This window comes from Canis aureus, chromosome 26 (assembly GCF_053574225.1).
Source record: "Canis aureus isolate CA01 chromosome 26, VMU_Caureus_v.1.0, whole genome shotgun sequence".
Classification (NCBI taxonomy): domain Eukaryota; kingdom Metazoa; phylum Chordata; class Mammalia; order Carnivora; family Canidae; genus Canis; species Canis aureus.
The window spans coordinates 37,910,479-37,926,771 of NC_135636.1; the positions used below are offsets into that span (position 1 = coordinate 37,910,479).

The following is a 16,293-nucleotide window of genomic DNA, read 5'->3' on the forward strand; positions in this document are numbered from 1 at the left end:
TTTTCTTAATTTATATTATTCAGAATTAGTAATTTTTTCTAATCAAATAGCAAATTCTTTAGCTAGGAATTATGTCCTACCATAAGATATATTTAAAGAAGTCCCAAATCTTGAGTAATTTATTGAATTAAAAATTGGGCTCCAGAGAGAGCTCAGTTGGTTGAGCATCTGACTCTTAATTACAGCTCAGATCTTGATCTCAGGGTTGTGAGTTCAAGCCCTGCATTGTGCTCCATGCTGAGCATGGAACTTACTTAAAAAAAAATTTGGTTCCAGGCCTTCTGTGCAGCATTAAGTTATTGTTTCAGGTATTTTGAAACCATCCAAAATGAATTTTGATGGTGCATGTTTTAATATTAGTTTATTGTATTTATGTAATTTTAAGCTATTAAGTGCTAATCTTTAATTATTACACATTATTTTGTAAAATGTTTTAATTCTGTTTTGTGCAGTATGACAGTCAATAGCTATGTGTGGTTATTAAGGACTTTAAATGTGGCTAGTCTGAATTGTGATGTGCTATAAGTATAAAATATCAGATTTTGAAGAGTTACTGCAAAAAGAAAAACAAAAACTTTACATTTTTAATATATTGATCACATGTTGAAATGGTAATATTTTGGACAAATTGATTAAAATATATTATTGAAATTAATTTTGGGGTGCCTGGGTGGCTCAGTTGGAGGAGCATGTAACTCTTGATCTTGGGGCTATGAGATTGAGCCCCATGTTGGATTTGGAGATTACTAAAAATTAATTAATTTAAATTAATTTTGCTTTTATTTATTTTTATTTTTTTTAAATTTTGCTTTTTATTTTTTATTATTTATTTATTTATTTTTTTACAGACAATATAGTTTTTTTTTAAAGATTTATTTATTTGTGATAGAGAGAGAGAGAGAGAGGCAGAGACACAGGAGGAGGGAGAAGCAGGCTCCATGCCGGGAGCCCGACATGGGACTTGATCCCGGGACCCCAGGATCACGCCCTGGGCCAAAGGCAGGCTCCAAACCGCTGAGCCCAGGGATCCCTAAATTTTGCTGTTTTTTTTTTTTTTTAAAGATTTTTATTTATTTATTTGAAAGAGCTTGAGCAGAGGGGGGCAGAGATAGAAGCAAACTTCTTACTGAGCAGGAAGCCCAATGCAGGGCTCAATCCCAGGACCTGACCCAATCCTGACTTGAGCCAAAGGCAGACACTCAACTGGCTGAGCCACCTAGGCACCCCAATTTTGCTTGTTTTTCTAATGTGGCTACTAGAAAAGTAAAGGTTGTATTTGTGGTTCACATTATATTAATATTGGGCACTGCTCCCTTAACTGATTTGCTTAACTGGTTAGAATAAGGCGTAATAAGTCACATGAACTTTGTTCTGTTCCACTGCAGAAGGTACTCAAACTCTAGCTTGCAACCTTATCAGTAGTGTTTGCTTGGACTACAATAAGAGCTCTATAGTTTGTTAGCACAAATTACTTGTTTGTGCTTCAGCTTCGTTTTCTATAAAATGGTGATGATAATAGTACCTATTTGATATGATTTTTGTAAAGATTTAACAAAATTACAAAAACAGTGCTTACAATACAATAAATGCTATTTTTAATGTTATTAGCAGAGTGCCTAGCTCATAATTGATGCTTGTTAACTATTTGTTCATTGACTGGTAACATAGTAGTTATTAAGCCGTGTGTATTCTTATATGACTTACATCATCTGATTTCCATGACATTCTTGAAGAAAGGTGATAGTCCTATTTTATAGTTTGGGAAACCGAGGCCAAGAGAAGTTTGATAACTTGCTTAGGTCATACAGCTAGAATGTAGAGCCAAGGGTAAAAACTAGGTCTTTCTCATCCCGATTCCCATGGTTTTTTTTGCACCACAGCCTACTGTCTTCTAAATATGAGTTGTTTGTCAAAAGGGAGACAGTTTGCTGATGGATTTCATTTGGTTAGCACTAGAGTTAGGTCTGCCCCAAATCACCATGGAACTGAGCAGATATTCTGTGTTGATCAGCATTCTTGCTTTCATTTATTCATCATTATTCAAATATTTTTTCAGGACTTGTTATGTCCTGGGTGGCTTTCTTGGTGCTAGGGATACAATAGTAAACAAACCAAAGACATTTTATTTTTTATTTATTTATTTTTAATAAGTCTGAAGACTTACATTTTTTTTTTAAGATTTTATTTATTTATTCATGATAGACCCAGAGAGAGAGAGAGAGGCAGAGGCAGAGACACAGGCAGAGGGAGAAGTAGGCTCCATGAAGGGAGCCTGACATGGGACTTTATCCCTGGTCTCCCGGATCACTCCCTGGGCTGAAGGTGATGCTAAACCGCTGAGCCACCTGGGCTGCCCAAGACTTACATATTTGTAAGGAGGAAGGAAAGAGAACAAGAGAGCAAGGAAGGAAAAGAGAGCAAGAAGGAAAGAGAAGGAAGAGAGAGCAAGAAGGAAAGAGAGCAAGAGAGAGCACAGGTGCACTCATGAGTGGGGGACGGGCAGAGGGAGAGACTCTTCAAGCAGACTCCCTACTGAGCATGGAACCTGATGTGGGGCTCAATTTCATGACCCTGAGATAATGACCTGAGCCGAATCCCAGAGTTAGAAGCCCTTAACCACCTGAGCCCCCCAGGAGCCCCCAAAGACTTTTTAAAATGGGGTTATGTTCCTAATAGGGAAGATATCACATGTAGGTATACAAATGTGTAAATCAGATGAGGATATAATACTGCATTTACCAACAAGGTAGGATCAATGAATAGAGAATGATCTAGGAACGGAGGGAACTGGGGAAGGCCTCTCTGACTTTCTGCATGAAGAGTATTGTGTAGGCAGAAAGAACATGAGATGAAAAGGTCCAGAACTGGAAGTGTGCTTTGAGTGTTTGAGGAACAACAAGGAAGGCTGGAACAGCATGAGCAAGATAGAAAGTAGTAGAGGATGAAGGTAGCTGGGAACTAGATCATGTAAGACTTTGATGAGGACTGGCTTTAATTTTGAGTGGCTCAGGAAGCCATTGGAAAATTTTGAGCATACCTGGCTTTCATTTTGGCTCATTATGGCTCACTGCCATGTGGAAAAGACATTGTCAAGGGTCAAGGGCAGAAGCAGTTAGGAAGACCAGTTAGGAAATTATTTGGATAGTTTAGGCAGGGCATGCTGGTGGCTTGGACCATGGTGATTAGTGATTACAGAGGATATATATGGATATATTTTGAACATAGGGAAGAACCAAAGATGACCTCCAGGTTTTCAGCCAGGGCAATTCAAACTGCCTTTCCCTGAGAAGAATGTGGGAAGAATAAGTAGGTTGGGCGAGTGGTAAGTAGATGAGTAGGGTAACAGTAGAAATAAAAAATTTGATTTTGACATGTTATGCTTACATGATGCTTGTTAGGTATTCAGTTGAAGATGTTGTGGTCAGGTACATGAATCTGATGTTTGGGGAGAGATGGGATAGGAGATGTAACTTTAGTAGGGGTTAATGGAGTGATGGTGTAAGCTGTCAAATGCTGTCACAGGTTGAATACGATCTTATATTCTAGGAAGGGCACTTGGATCTAATTTTTGCCTTTTTTGAATGTAAAATGATATAAACTGATAGAATTTTAATTTTCCATTCTCTTTAGTTAACAGAAGATGAGATAGCTACAATATTACAATCAACACTTAAGGGACTGGAATACCTTCATTTTATGAGAAAAATACATCGGGATATCAAGGCAGGAAATATTTTGCTAAATACAGAAGGACATGCAAAACTTGCAGATTTTGGGGTAGCAGGTCAACTTACAGTAAGTAAAAATGTTACTTCTGGTAACTTTCAGCTCTATCCTGAGAAGGAATTGTTTTCATTTAGTAATTTTTTAAAATAAAATACGCAATTTCATTGTATTCATAAAAAGGTTATAGAAGGTGCCACTAAGTTGCGAAAGAGGTAGTAGGTTATTTTAGGTCCTTTCCTGGCATTTAGGTCCCGTGACTGAACTTTGATAAAAATAAAAGCTGAAACAAGAAATGATAGAGTAGAAGTTTAAATTTACAAAATGAAGAAAAATTCAATCCAAACTGCTTTCCTTGCAGAATAAGATGTAACACCATCTCAACGCGGTAGCAGTTGGCATTTACTTTACTGAAAACACTCTCCTTGTCCGGTTCCAGGATAGTCTTTTGAGTCTCCTCCCACCTCACCAGGGCATGGCATTGAAAAAAACCACGTTTCAAAACAGGAAATGTAGAATTATTTGGTTTTGAAAAATATCTAAGTATATATGATATAGAAGTAGAAAAATAGAAACAGTTCTGGTGGACAGGTAGTACTAAAATTCATAACAATATAATATATCAAACAGTTTTCTTGGGCAGTAGAAAAAATATTTTTTTGTTTGTTTAGAGTTGGTATCAGGTAGAGTTTTTTGGTTTTTGTTTTTAAATCTGCCTAGATTATATTAGGGAGTTTAATAGGTATTGCAATGGCACAAAAATTGCTTTGCTGTTTAAAAAAGAAAATCAGAAACTTATTCCATATTGTAATTTCTGACCTTTCAAAAGATTTTGTTGTTAACACATAAAGTGCTTCTAGGGAACAGTTTATGCTCCCAACTGTAATATATGAATGTGTCCATTTTGGAGGGGCCTGGCTGGCTCAGTTAATAGAGCATGTGACCCTTGATCTCAGGGTCATGAGTTAAAGCCCCATATTGGGTGTGGAGCCTACTTAAATAAATAAAATAATTAATTTAAAAAAAAGGATGTATTCATTTTCTCTCATATTTGCCAATGCTGAATGAGCAATAAGTTGTATTTTTAAATCATTTTTGAAACAATATTTTTACATTTGATTATTGGCCATTTATAATTCTTCTTTTGGAACTTAACTGTTCATCTTAATTTTCCTAATTGTGTTGGACCTTCTAAAAAATCTGCTGAAAAAGGTAAATCAAAACTTAAAAATGTTATATTAAAATTATTAATCCTATGTTATATATGTTGAAACATCTTTTTGTAGTTTGCTAGTTATCTTTTTACTTTCATTATGATTTTTCTTTAAACACCAAAGTTTCCAAATTTTATATAGGGAAATCCACCTCCCTTTCATGTTATGGTTTCTGCCTTTGATGTCACCTTTAAAGTCTTTTTTTGCTCTAACATTATATAGCTGTTCATCTATACTTTCTTTTAGTACTTTCTAGGTTTTGTGCTTTGTATTTAAATTTTCAACCTATTTGAACTTTTTTTGGTGAAAAGTATAAGTTAGGAAATTAAGTATAGAGTTTTACAAATGACTAGCCTGATGCCCAGTTGCTTTTCTGTCCTTTGCTTGGTAATTTGGAGTAACATTTTAATTATATCTTCAAGTTATATATGTGTGTGTTTATGTATATGTATAAATACAGACATACATAGCCATAGTCTGTTCTGAACTTAATATTTTCCCTTGTTATGCTATGCATTAGTATAACTTTGTAATACAGATCAGGCTGGGTTAGTATCCACTCATTAATCTTAGTTTTCAAAAAATTTCTAGGTATCCAAAATACTCTTTTCTAAATGATGAGTATTTCAAGGATATAATCCTCAAAAACAACTTGAGTACCACCATTTGAAAACTGCAAATTTAAGTTTCAGAGCAAAGGAAATGACTAAGCACTAAGGTAGTTCCTGTGCTAGTTTTTTACATAGAATCAACAAAGTGAGATCAATTTAAAAATATCACCTGTCATTTGTTCCTGACTGGCATAGCCTAACTGAAGCCACAGGCATTTCAGAAGGAACAGGAATGATGATGATGGGGACTCCTACTGCATATTTAGTTCTGTTTAAAATCGTCCTCTTCCTAAAATACAGGAGCTCTGGAAAGGTTCTCTTTCATTAAGGCCACACCATTCTGGGGAAGTAGGCAAATAGTTATTTGCCTATGTGTGCTAGATTCATATTTTTTAAGCCTCAAACTAAGACTTTATATATACATTTTATAAAATTGATGTATATAATAAAAAGAAAAATTATATGTATACATAAACACATACACATGATTTTTCTTTTTTAATTTTTTGATAGCACTTTCTGTATCTCCATGTAAACCATCAGAGTGTTGTAGAAATAATGGGATGGAAAGTAAAAGTCCTTTGTGATTCTACCTTCTAGGTGTAACTATTGTTAATAGTTCAGTGTGTATTGAGATTTTTCTTTTGCTAGCCATATAACAACAGTATTTATTATTATTGGTTACTGATTTGTCATATAATGTATGCAACATGATTATATATTATATATAATTTTGCCATCTAATTTTCCTTTTATAATATGTCTTATACATTTTTTCCACGCCTCCTTTTTAAAGAAATATGGTGGATGGGGCGTCTGGGTGTCTCAGTGGGCCTGACTCTTGATTTCAGCTCACGTCATGATCTCAGGGTTTTGGGATTGAGCCAGCACTCAATGCTCAGCAGAGAGCATTCTTCCCTCTGCCCCTGCCACCTCCCCGGCCCCCCCCACTCACATGCACTCTCTCTCTCTCAAATAAATAAATACATCTTTTAAATATATTTATTTGAGAGAGAGAAAGTGAATGAGGGTGGGGGAGGTTGGGAGGGACAGAGAGAGAAGGAAAAAAGCAAATTCCTTGCCAAGTGGGGAGCTGGACCTGGGGTTCAATCCCCGGAGCCTGAGATCATGACCTGAGCCGAAATCAAGACCTGTTCACTTACCACCTGAGCCACTCATGCGCCCTTAAATAAATCTTAAAAAAAAAAATACGAGGGATCCCTGGGTGGTGCAGCGGTTTAGCGCCTGCCTTTGGCCCAGGGCATGATCCTGGAGACCCGGGATCAAATCCCACGTCGGGCTCCTGGTGCATGGAGCCTGCTTCTCCCTCTGCCTGTGTCTCTGCCTTTCTCTCTCTCTCTCTGTGACTATCATAAATAAATAAAAATTAAAAAAAAATACGGTGGATATTTATTGGGTTTCATTTACCCCCTTTTAGATGGTCATTTGGGTTATTTACTTTTTATTTTTCCCACCTCTCCTACAAATATTTTTCTAACACTTGTGTGTATATCTTAGGTACCTGTATATAGGATACATTTCTGGAAAAAGATTCAGATCAAAGGATATGGATATTTAAGTTGACAAATATTGCCAAATTGCCCAGAAAAACTTGTACTGATTTATACTCTAGTAATGCTATTTTAGTGCTTGACTTTCTTTTTTTTTTTTTTTAAGATTTTATTTATTTATTCATGAGAGAGACACTGAGAGAGAGAGAGGCAGAGACACAGGCAGAGGGAGAAACAGGCTCCATGCAGGAAGCCTGACATGGGACTCGATCCCGGGTCTCCAGGATCACACCCTGGGCTGAGGGTGGCACTAAACCGCTGAGCCACCTGGGCTGCCCAGTGCTTGACTTTCTGTACTGTTACCAACACTAGTTATTATTAATCTTTGAAAGTTTTGTCAACTTCATTTTAGTGTTTGTTATTTTTGTGGGTTTTTTAATGTGTGTGTTTTAAGAATTCAAAGTCTTCTATGTTTCTAGGTCATTTGAATTTTTTTTGTGACCTGCTCGATCATGCCTTGAGTATGGTTTTTATATATATTCCAAGTACAAGATGTTTCTTATTGTTCAAAAAGTCTCCTTTCCTCGATAGTTTTAAAGCTTAACGTTAATCTCTACCCTTCTCTGTTTTAGGATACCATGGCCAAACGGAATACAGTGATAGGGACACCATTTTGGATGGCTCCAGAAGTGATTCAGGAAATTGGATACAACTGTGTGGCAGACATCTGGTCATTGGGAATAACTGCCATAGAAATGGCTGAGGGAAAGCCCCCATATGCCGATATCCATCCAATGAGGGTAAGGACACCAGCAGGGTGATTAGCTACTGGTCATCATTAGAAAGTGACTTACTTACTTACTTGGTTTAGATACCTAACAGTAAATGAATGAGTTGTATATAATTGATAACTGTCAGTATAGACTCCACTAGTTGTAATCAATGATCAACTCAAGTACTCATGTGTTCAAAGATAAGTTCCCTCTTTTTTGAGGGGGAGGAGTGGGGAAGGGTGAGAGGATTTACTGGTAGATTTAAAGAATATAAACTGCTTATTATAGAGGTTTTTTTTTTTTTTTTTTTTTTTTTTAAATTCTGGCTCTTCTTTTATTGGAAACTCAGTAAATAGTAGTTTTAATTTTTTAAAATAGTTAGAATTTAACTCCAATGTGGTGTTCCGGTATTTTGGCTTTTTTTTGTTTTTTCAAATACATTAAATTGGCTTGGCCTGGAGGTTAATGAATCCCTTGTAATTTGTGGGACTTCCAGGTTTATGATCTCCTTGCAGTTACTGCTCATATCCTGTGGTGATGATGACCTTTATGGGGGAGGGAACTTTGACAACTGTGGGGCTGAGATTACTGTCAGGATATTGATGCTCTCTCAGCTCTTGCCTTTTCACTTTGAAAGCCAGCGTACAGTGGTTAGCAACAACCAAAAAAACCTTGCTAGATATCGTGAGGTTGAGGCGACAAGAATACATATGAAAGAGGGAGAGAGAGCGAGCTATATCAACTTCTCTAATTGTCATACTTCCCACTTTGAGACACTTAGACTTTTGTTGGTGTTGGATGGGCTTATCAGTGGATAAGAGGAAAATTTTTTTTTTCAATTTCAGAGGTATCTCTAGTCATATTTTTATTAGTACACCACTTTTACCAAGAAAACCAATTTTTTTTTTTTTTTTTTAACTAGGCCATCTTTATGATTCCCACCAACCCTCCCCCTACATTTCGAAAGCCAGAACTATGGTCCGATAACTTCATGGATTTTGTGAAGCAATGCCTTGTAAAGAGCCCTGAGCAGAGAGCCACAGCCACTCAACTCCTACAGGTATGAGTCTCCCCACGATGCTGCCTCCCTCTGTTTCATTCACGTACTGGCCAAAAGATGTCAACTCACCTGCTTGGAGATGGTAAAGAAGTATAAGACATTCTCTGCCTCTGGGGAGCTTTGAATCTAACAGAGTAGGAGAGAATGTTAAATCATTGAACAAGACAGTAGTGCAAGAAAATGGAGGGCTCTGTGGGGGTCAGAGACTGGGAACTGACATTTAGTAAGCACCTGCTGTGTGCTGGGTGCCATATAATCATCATAGAGGCCCTGTGAGGGATGGGTATTATTTCAGTTTCATAGGTGAAAAAAATGGAAGCTTAGAAAGGTTAACTTATTTAAAGTCATTCAGCTGAGAAGCAACAGAGCTGCAACTAGAGCCTAGGTCTTCTAGGTTCCAAAGCAGGAGTGCCCACTAATCTACCCTGTTCTGATGAGGAACTGAGATTAATGGTAGGTGCCCTTGTAGGTCCAGATGAGAGGAGGCCACTTAGGGCTGGCGGTACTGAGACTGCTCTCCTGGAGCAGGTCACCTCGGAGCGTGGGCCTGGAAGGATGGGAACAGTTTGCAGGACAGCTGCTCAGTGATTAGGAGATTGGATTCAGGAATCACACTGCCCAGATTTGAATCCTGGCTCCCTGTTTACTAGCTTTGTGACCTGGGGCAAATAATATAACCTCTCTGTTGCTTTAGTTTTCTTATCTGTAAAATGGAGACAAAGTTTATCTGCCTCTTATATGGTGAAGATTAAGTGGCATAATGTGTATAACTTTGAATGCTGTTTTACCCATATTAAAAGTAGTATGATGTGGATTTGACAAATATCTATGGTTGTTTTGGGCTAGGCCAATGGTTTTCAGCTGTGTCAGACCCAGTATTTCTCCTCTTCCCCCTTTTTTAACCAATATGTATATTTAATACTTCTACTCCTGTTCTGGATTGAAATTCATAAATCATGAAATCTGTTTATGTTCATAATTTAAAAAGAGCTAGTATAATGTATATGATATAATGGAGACATAAAGATTTATAATTAAATATTTGTCAGTATAGCAATAGGCTCTAGCTTGACTGAACCTGCAGATATAATGAGATAGTTATATACCTGGACCTAGAACCATAAGTGAGTTTATTTTATTTTTTTAATGATTTTATTTATTTATTCATGAGAGACACAGAGATAGAGGCAGAGACATAGGCAGAGGGAGAAGCAGGCTCCCTGTGGGGAGCTCTATGCAGGACTGGATCCCAGGCCTCTGGGATCATGACCTGAGCTAAAGGCAGACACTCAACCACTGAGCCACCCAGGCGTCCCCCATAAATGAGTTTAGATTTAGAAGCAGTAAGAACAGAAATCATTCTATTCAAGCTATATAGGACAATGAATGGGTAGATGCTAGCATAAAAATGATGTTAAATAATAACAGACCAGGCTTATTTGTATCTGATAAGAAGAGGGAAATAGTCATAGATTTTTCCAAATGAAGAGAAGAGAGAACAAGGAAATATGATATTCTTCCAAATGAGCTGGCTCTTATTTCTAAGTGTATTGGCACATTCTTTTCCTGCCAGGATGGGGTATTGGTGGTTTTATGGAAATCTTTTTTGCAGCCCCAGCACATGCTGAGGCATTCTCTCAGTTTGAGTACTTACAAACATTTAGAGACCATATCCTCTGGTGGGTGCTGGGCGATAGAGAACGAGTTTCAAAGAGAAACACTGGGGACAACACAGAATAAGTTGAGAAGACAACAGGAAACCCCTCAAAAAGAATTTCCATATGTTGGGAGCCCGGGTGGCTCAGCGGTTTAGCTTAGCGCCACCTTTGTCTCAGGGCATGATCCTGGAGACCCGGGATCGAGTCCCACGTCGGGCTCCCTGCATGGAGCCTGCTTCTACCTCTGCCTCTGTCTCTGCTTCTCTCTCTCTCTCTCTGTGTGTGTCTCTCATGAATAAATAAATGAAATCTCAAAAAAAAAAAAAAAAAAGGAATTTCCATAGGTAACTTTCACAGCATGGATTCCTTGTACAACAAGCAAGATAAGAAAATTGTAAGGTAGTGCTAATATTAATAATATTCAAGCCTTTTTTTTATAAGTGAAATTCCACAGTATCCTTGTGTTTCAAGTATCTTTGCTGATTGATATTTGAGTTTACATCTGTTAGATATTAGTGACCAGTTTTAGTATTTCTGTAGTAACTATGCTTTTGTGTTAAAATCCCTTTTTATCTAACTTTGTCAGAAATGCTGTGTAGTACATTGTATGGAAGGAATAAACGGGATGAATAAATTGTTCACTGATATTTAAACAATGTCTTTATGACATTTAAGCCCCCTCCAAAATCATCCCCTAAATTACCGGACTTTTTGCTTGTCTCTTGAAAAACATTTTTGGTATTATTTACTAAAGTATACATATACTCTGAGACATTTGAAAGGTGTGCACAAAGTGCCCCAGTTCGTTGTTGTGCAGGACTCTTCCACACTTGGAAGGAGTGCTGGTGTCCCTGCTTTTCCTCACACACCATTGGTGTTCTCCAAACATGGTGACAAGCTCCCAACATGTTTAGAAAACTTCCTCTAGGGGGTGGTACCACTCTGTTGAAAATCTCTAGATTTGGCAGACAGAAACAGAGACTTTGCAGCCAGGCTGAAAAAGATGGGCAAAGCCTGAATGTGCAGTCAGAGTGATAGAGTGAGTGTGGTTTCACAGCTATTACCCAAAATAGAGAAAGATGAGATTTGTTGATTAAGCAGCTATTATCCAGTACCTACTGTGTGCTGGGTACTGTGTATGCACTGGTGCCCTATAAACCATTGCCAGTGTTGTCTACTTTCTCTTTTAAGCACCCGTTTGTCAAAAGTGCCAAGGGAGTGTCAATACTGCGGGACTTAATTAACGAGGCCATGGATGTGAAGCTGAAACGCCAGGAAGCCCAGCAGCGGGAGGTGGACCAGGATGATGAAGAGAACTCCGTGAGTGGCAGGCAGTGCTGTGGGCCTCAGGCATGAATGCATGTTATTTTATGATTGCCGGGTCAGTTGAGATGAGTAGGGGCTAACAAGTCCGCCTGGAGCTGAAGACACTTCCTGAATGACTATGTCCTGTCCTGGCCACTGGTAATGTCTTGCTGAGGCTGGCCTTCTTATAGCGCTTCCTAAGACACTTTCAAATTTTACTGTTTTGCCCCATATCATTTTCTCAATTTAATTTATTTTTTTCTTCAATTTTTTTATTCGGAAAAACGAATGCTCGGATCGGAGATTTGTTTTTTTGTGTGCCCTTTTGGAGAATCAAGGATCCATACTAAAATGTAGATTTTACACTCATGGACTCCCTCACAAGCCTGAGATTCCAAGGGTGTGCACCTCAGCTTCTTAGATCTACGTTGTAAACCCCCCTTTTTTTTAGAAAAAAAATTATTTATAATCTCCCCACCCAATGTGGGGCTCAAACTCACTGCCCTGAGATCAAGAGTTGAGGGCTCCTTTGATTGAGCCAGCCGGATGCCCCTCTGTTATAAAACTTTGAAGAGGATATAGGAGGGGGAGAGGGGGAGGATGTTTCTGGCTCTTGCTTGCCTGACTTTGTGGTCTTCTTTGGTTAAGTAGGTTCTAAGACCCTCAGTTCTGTGGGTCTAGAATCCCAATCAGCGTCAAATCCAGAAATGCTTGCCCCGAGATGAATAATAATTCAAAACCTTTCAATCCAGTTAGCCCTGATTTGAGGTTTGTCCTCTCACAGGAGGAGGATGAGATGGACTCTGGCACAATGGTTCGAGCAGCAGGTGATGAGATGGGCACCGTCCGGGTAGCCAGCACCACAAGTGATGGGGCCAGCACTATGATTGAGCACGGGGACACATTGCCATCACAGCTGGGCACCATGGTGATCAACACAGAGGATGAGGAAGAGGAAGGGACCATGAAAAGTAAGGCTCTGGTTAAATATACTCCCTTCTCAGACAACCCCTGCAAATTCCAGAGAAAACAAGCTCTCATGGTCCACATGGACTCAGGCTGGAGTCACTTTCTGATTGTGCAGGGGTGGGTGCAGGAGGGGAGAGCTGGCCTGAGGCATCAGAGGCAAGAAAGCATCAGCAATGAGGAAGGTCTTTCTTTTGAGTTGGAATAGCCACCTCTCATCGAATGTTGTCATTTTCTCCTTTTCTTTGATCTGTGGAGGCAAATATATTTGTATTGTTTTGATACATAGTTCAAAATGGGATGTGATTCTGAGCTATTTACTATTGGTATCTTCAGTCGATTTCTGTTTTCTGTGGATCTAACCCAGGTTTACCAATACTCAGTCTGTAGTCAGGATGACTGTACAGCTTTGAAAATCCTATCAAGTCCCTTCTAGTTGAAATCTTATCCCACTCTCCTTTTTGGCCTGTGGCCTTGTCCTGACACTGGTGCTTGGCTCTCAGGGTGCTGTCTGCCACTCTGCTCCTCTGTTGCTTCCCTTCCCTTAATCTCTGTATCACAGAGGAAAGGAATTGGGGATACAAATGGTACTAATTGAGCTCTGGATGCACATTTTAGTCTGAGCTTTGCATAGGCTTAAGTCATTATGATCTTTTTATAATCTGTCCATCCCCCCCCCTTTTTAAAGTTTAAAAGTCCTTCCTTTAAACAGGGACTGTCAAACTATGGTTCACAGGGCAAATCCAGCCCACTACCTGCTTTTGGCAATAAAGTTTTATTGGAACATAGCCATATCCATTCATTTACATACTGTCTTTGACTGCTTTTGTACCACAGAGGCGGAGTGACCAGTTGTGACAGAGACTGTATGGCCCCCAAAGCCTGAAATGGGGCCATTCACTGCTTTTCTCTGGTTCTTTATAGACAGAAAAAGTTTTGTGACCCCTGCTCTAGACCCTTTGCTTTGTGATTAATTCATTTCATGAATTTTTCTTCAATGCTGTATTCAAGTACTTTGCTAGATGCTGAAAAAACAGTCCTTGCACCCAAGGAATTCGTTGTCTTGTGTGGGGGACAGACCACTAATTAATGACACGTCAGTGTATGAAACAAGTTCTAAAATAGAGCTAATCCAGGGGCTTGGTAAAGCAGAATGAGAGTATTCAGTCTGGATTAGGGATTACTGAAGAATTTCTGAAGGAGAAGGCAGGAAGGTTGGCAGGGAGTAGGGTGGGTGGAGGTGTTCCACAGAGGGAGCAGTGTAACACAGAGTCCTATAGGCAAGAGAAGGGTAGATCAGCACAGGGGAGCCATAGCCCATTTATCGTGACTGGAGCAAGCCAGTCTAGGCTGTGGGCCCCAGGCAGCCCACTCTGCTTTTCACCTTTCAGGTCTATGTGTTTATAATCAAGTCTTTGTTTATGAAGAGAAAAGGTTTTCTATTTTTCTTTTTTCTCTTTTGGGGCCAAGACTCATTATCTGTGTTAGGATTCTGGTCAGAGGGGTACAGGTGGTGAAAGAGTAATAGTGCTGTTGATGGATGTGTAAATTGGTATAACTTTTCTGGAATGTAGTATGCATCAGGAGTTTAAAAAGTTCAGACCTTTGATCCAGTACATTCCACTTCTAGGAATCAGGTCCAAGAAAATAATTGAAGATAGAGAAATTATATTTAAGAATTTTTCCAGATATGTTACTTATAATTGTAAAAAAAAAATTGGATTAATTTAAATGTTTAATAGATGATTGGTCAAATAAATTATGATACATCCATAAGGGGGACTAATTATACAATACAAAAATATTAAAAATCCTGTTTTGGGACAATACTTTGTGAGTTAGGAAAATACTTATGATATGTTGTAAAGTGAGAAAAGAAGGAAGCAGAATTATAGCATTCCCCAGTTTTACAAAAGTAAAAAGATAAATTAACATATGTTAATGTGTACTTAGGAGAAAGACTGTAAAAAAGTATTGCAACAGCTGGGGGTAAATAAATCAGTTATTAAAAGTAAATATAATTGGTAATAGGATCATTAGTATGTTAAATTTTATTTATTTTCTAAAGTTATTAGAAAAGTTATTATTTTCTAAAGTTATTATTTTTAAAGTTAAAGTTATTTTCAGTAAAGAAGTCTGACCAAAAATACTGCTGGTGTCATTGTGTGTCCTATAAACTAGGGCTTCGAACTTTGGATTACTTTAAGAACTTTTTTTTGCCCCCTCCCTCTTTCTTCTTCTCACTTTTTATGGCCTTAAAAATGAATATTTATAAGAGTTTATAAAAACATTGTCACCTTGCTAGTCCCTTTAAATTCTAACCTCATTCAGTGTTCTTAGGTGTGTTTCATCCCCTGCACTTGAGATCAGAACACCCTAGATATACATTTGGTGTTATGTAAATTGTCAAGTGAATGCTATGTACTAAATTTAGCTTGTCTTTTCCTTTCTTCCTTTCCTTTCCTTTCCTTTCCTTTCCTTTCCTTTCCTTTCCTTTCCTTTCCTTTCCTTTCCTTTCCTTTCCTTCTTTCCTTTTTTCTTTTTTCTTTTTTCTTTTTTCTCTCTTCTCTTCTCTTCTTTTTCTTTTTCTTTTTCTTTTTTTTTCTTTTTCTTTTTCTTTTTCTTTCTTTTTCTTTTCTTTTTCTTTTCAGTAGCCAGTGTGATTTGTTAGGAAAGTTTGTTTCATAGTTGGGAGCTGCTGACCTCTAGTCTTTTCACGAACTCTGGTGCTTTATCTTCTTCTACTTGTCTTAAGGGCTTTAATCATACAGATGATTATAATCGCTTATAGTGTAAGGAGGCTGGCCCAATAACATGTGTGGTGCATGCACATGTTACGGAAAATCTGCCCTTTTTTTATTTAAAGAATTAATTTTATTCCAAATGTAATTTTCCAAATGTATTTAAAGTGCTAATTAATTCAGTGGGTTGTTTGTTCAGTTTCTGAGCTTGGATGGCTTAGCATGTCTAATGAGAAACATGCCTCTTTTTTATAGTCATGATGGAAAACTGTTTAAAAACCGCAGCAATCACATCTGAGTGACATTAAATAAACTCAGTTCATCATTAATCTGCTACAGGTCTTTTAATTCAGTTTTTAGGCCACAGGTTTGACAGATTTGCCACTTACTTTGAGATCTTTACCATTTATGGTTTTAGGAGTTAAACTTCTTGTCATGAGAAATTAAAACATACATAATTGCACAAATTAATACCATGAATGACCCCAGTGTCCTGTCACCCAGTTTCAAACCTGATTAATTCACTACCCATCATATTTCAGCCTCCTCAAAGAAAATAAATTCAGTTAATTTAAAGTAAATCTCAGATATCATTCCATTTCTTTAGAATTAGTTTTAAACATTTAAAGGAAAGTATCTGACCAGGCTTGGCTCAGATCTAGCAATTTGTGTTGTTTTGGAGAAGTCACTTTCCTTGTACGGGCCTCCTCGTGCCTTAATCAGTAAAATTA

General features: G+C 38.0%; 1 protein-coding gene across 4 annotated transcripts in view; it reads left to right on the top strand.

Annotated features, from left to right (window-relative positions):
• STK4 (serine/threonine kinase 4) overlaps positions 1–16,293 on the top strand; it is an 87,627-nt gene that overhangs the window by 15,991 nt on the left and 55,343 nt on the right. For all 4 annotated transcript variants that reach the window (XM_077873311.1, XM_077873312.1, XM_077873313.1 and 1 more), the window contains exons 5-9: positions 3,631–3,795; positions 7,692–7,859; positions 8,755–8,892; positions 11,742–11,870; positions 12,640–12,826. In XM_077873311.1, coding sequence (XP_077729437.1) covers positions 3,631–3,795; positions 7,692–7,859; positions 8,755–8,892; positions 11,742–11,870; positions 12,640–12,826 — 787 coding nt within the window. The remainder of the gene's footprint in view (positions 1–3,630; positions 3,796–7,691; positions 7,860–8,754; positions 8,893–11,741; positions 11,871–12,639; positions 12,827–16,293) is intronic.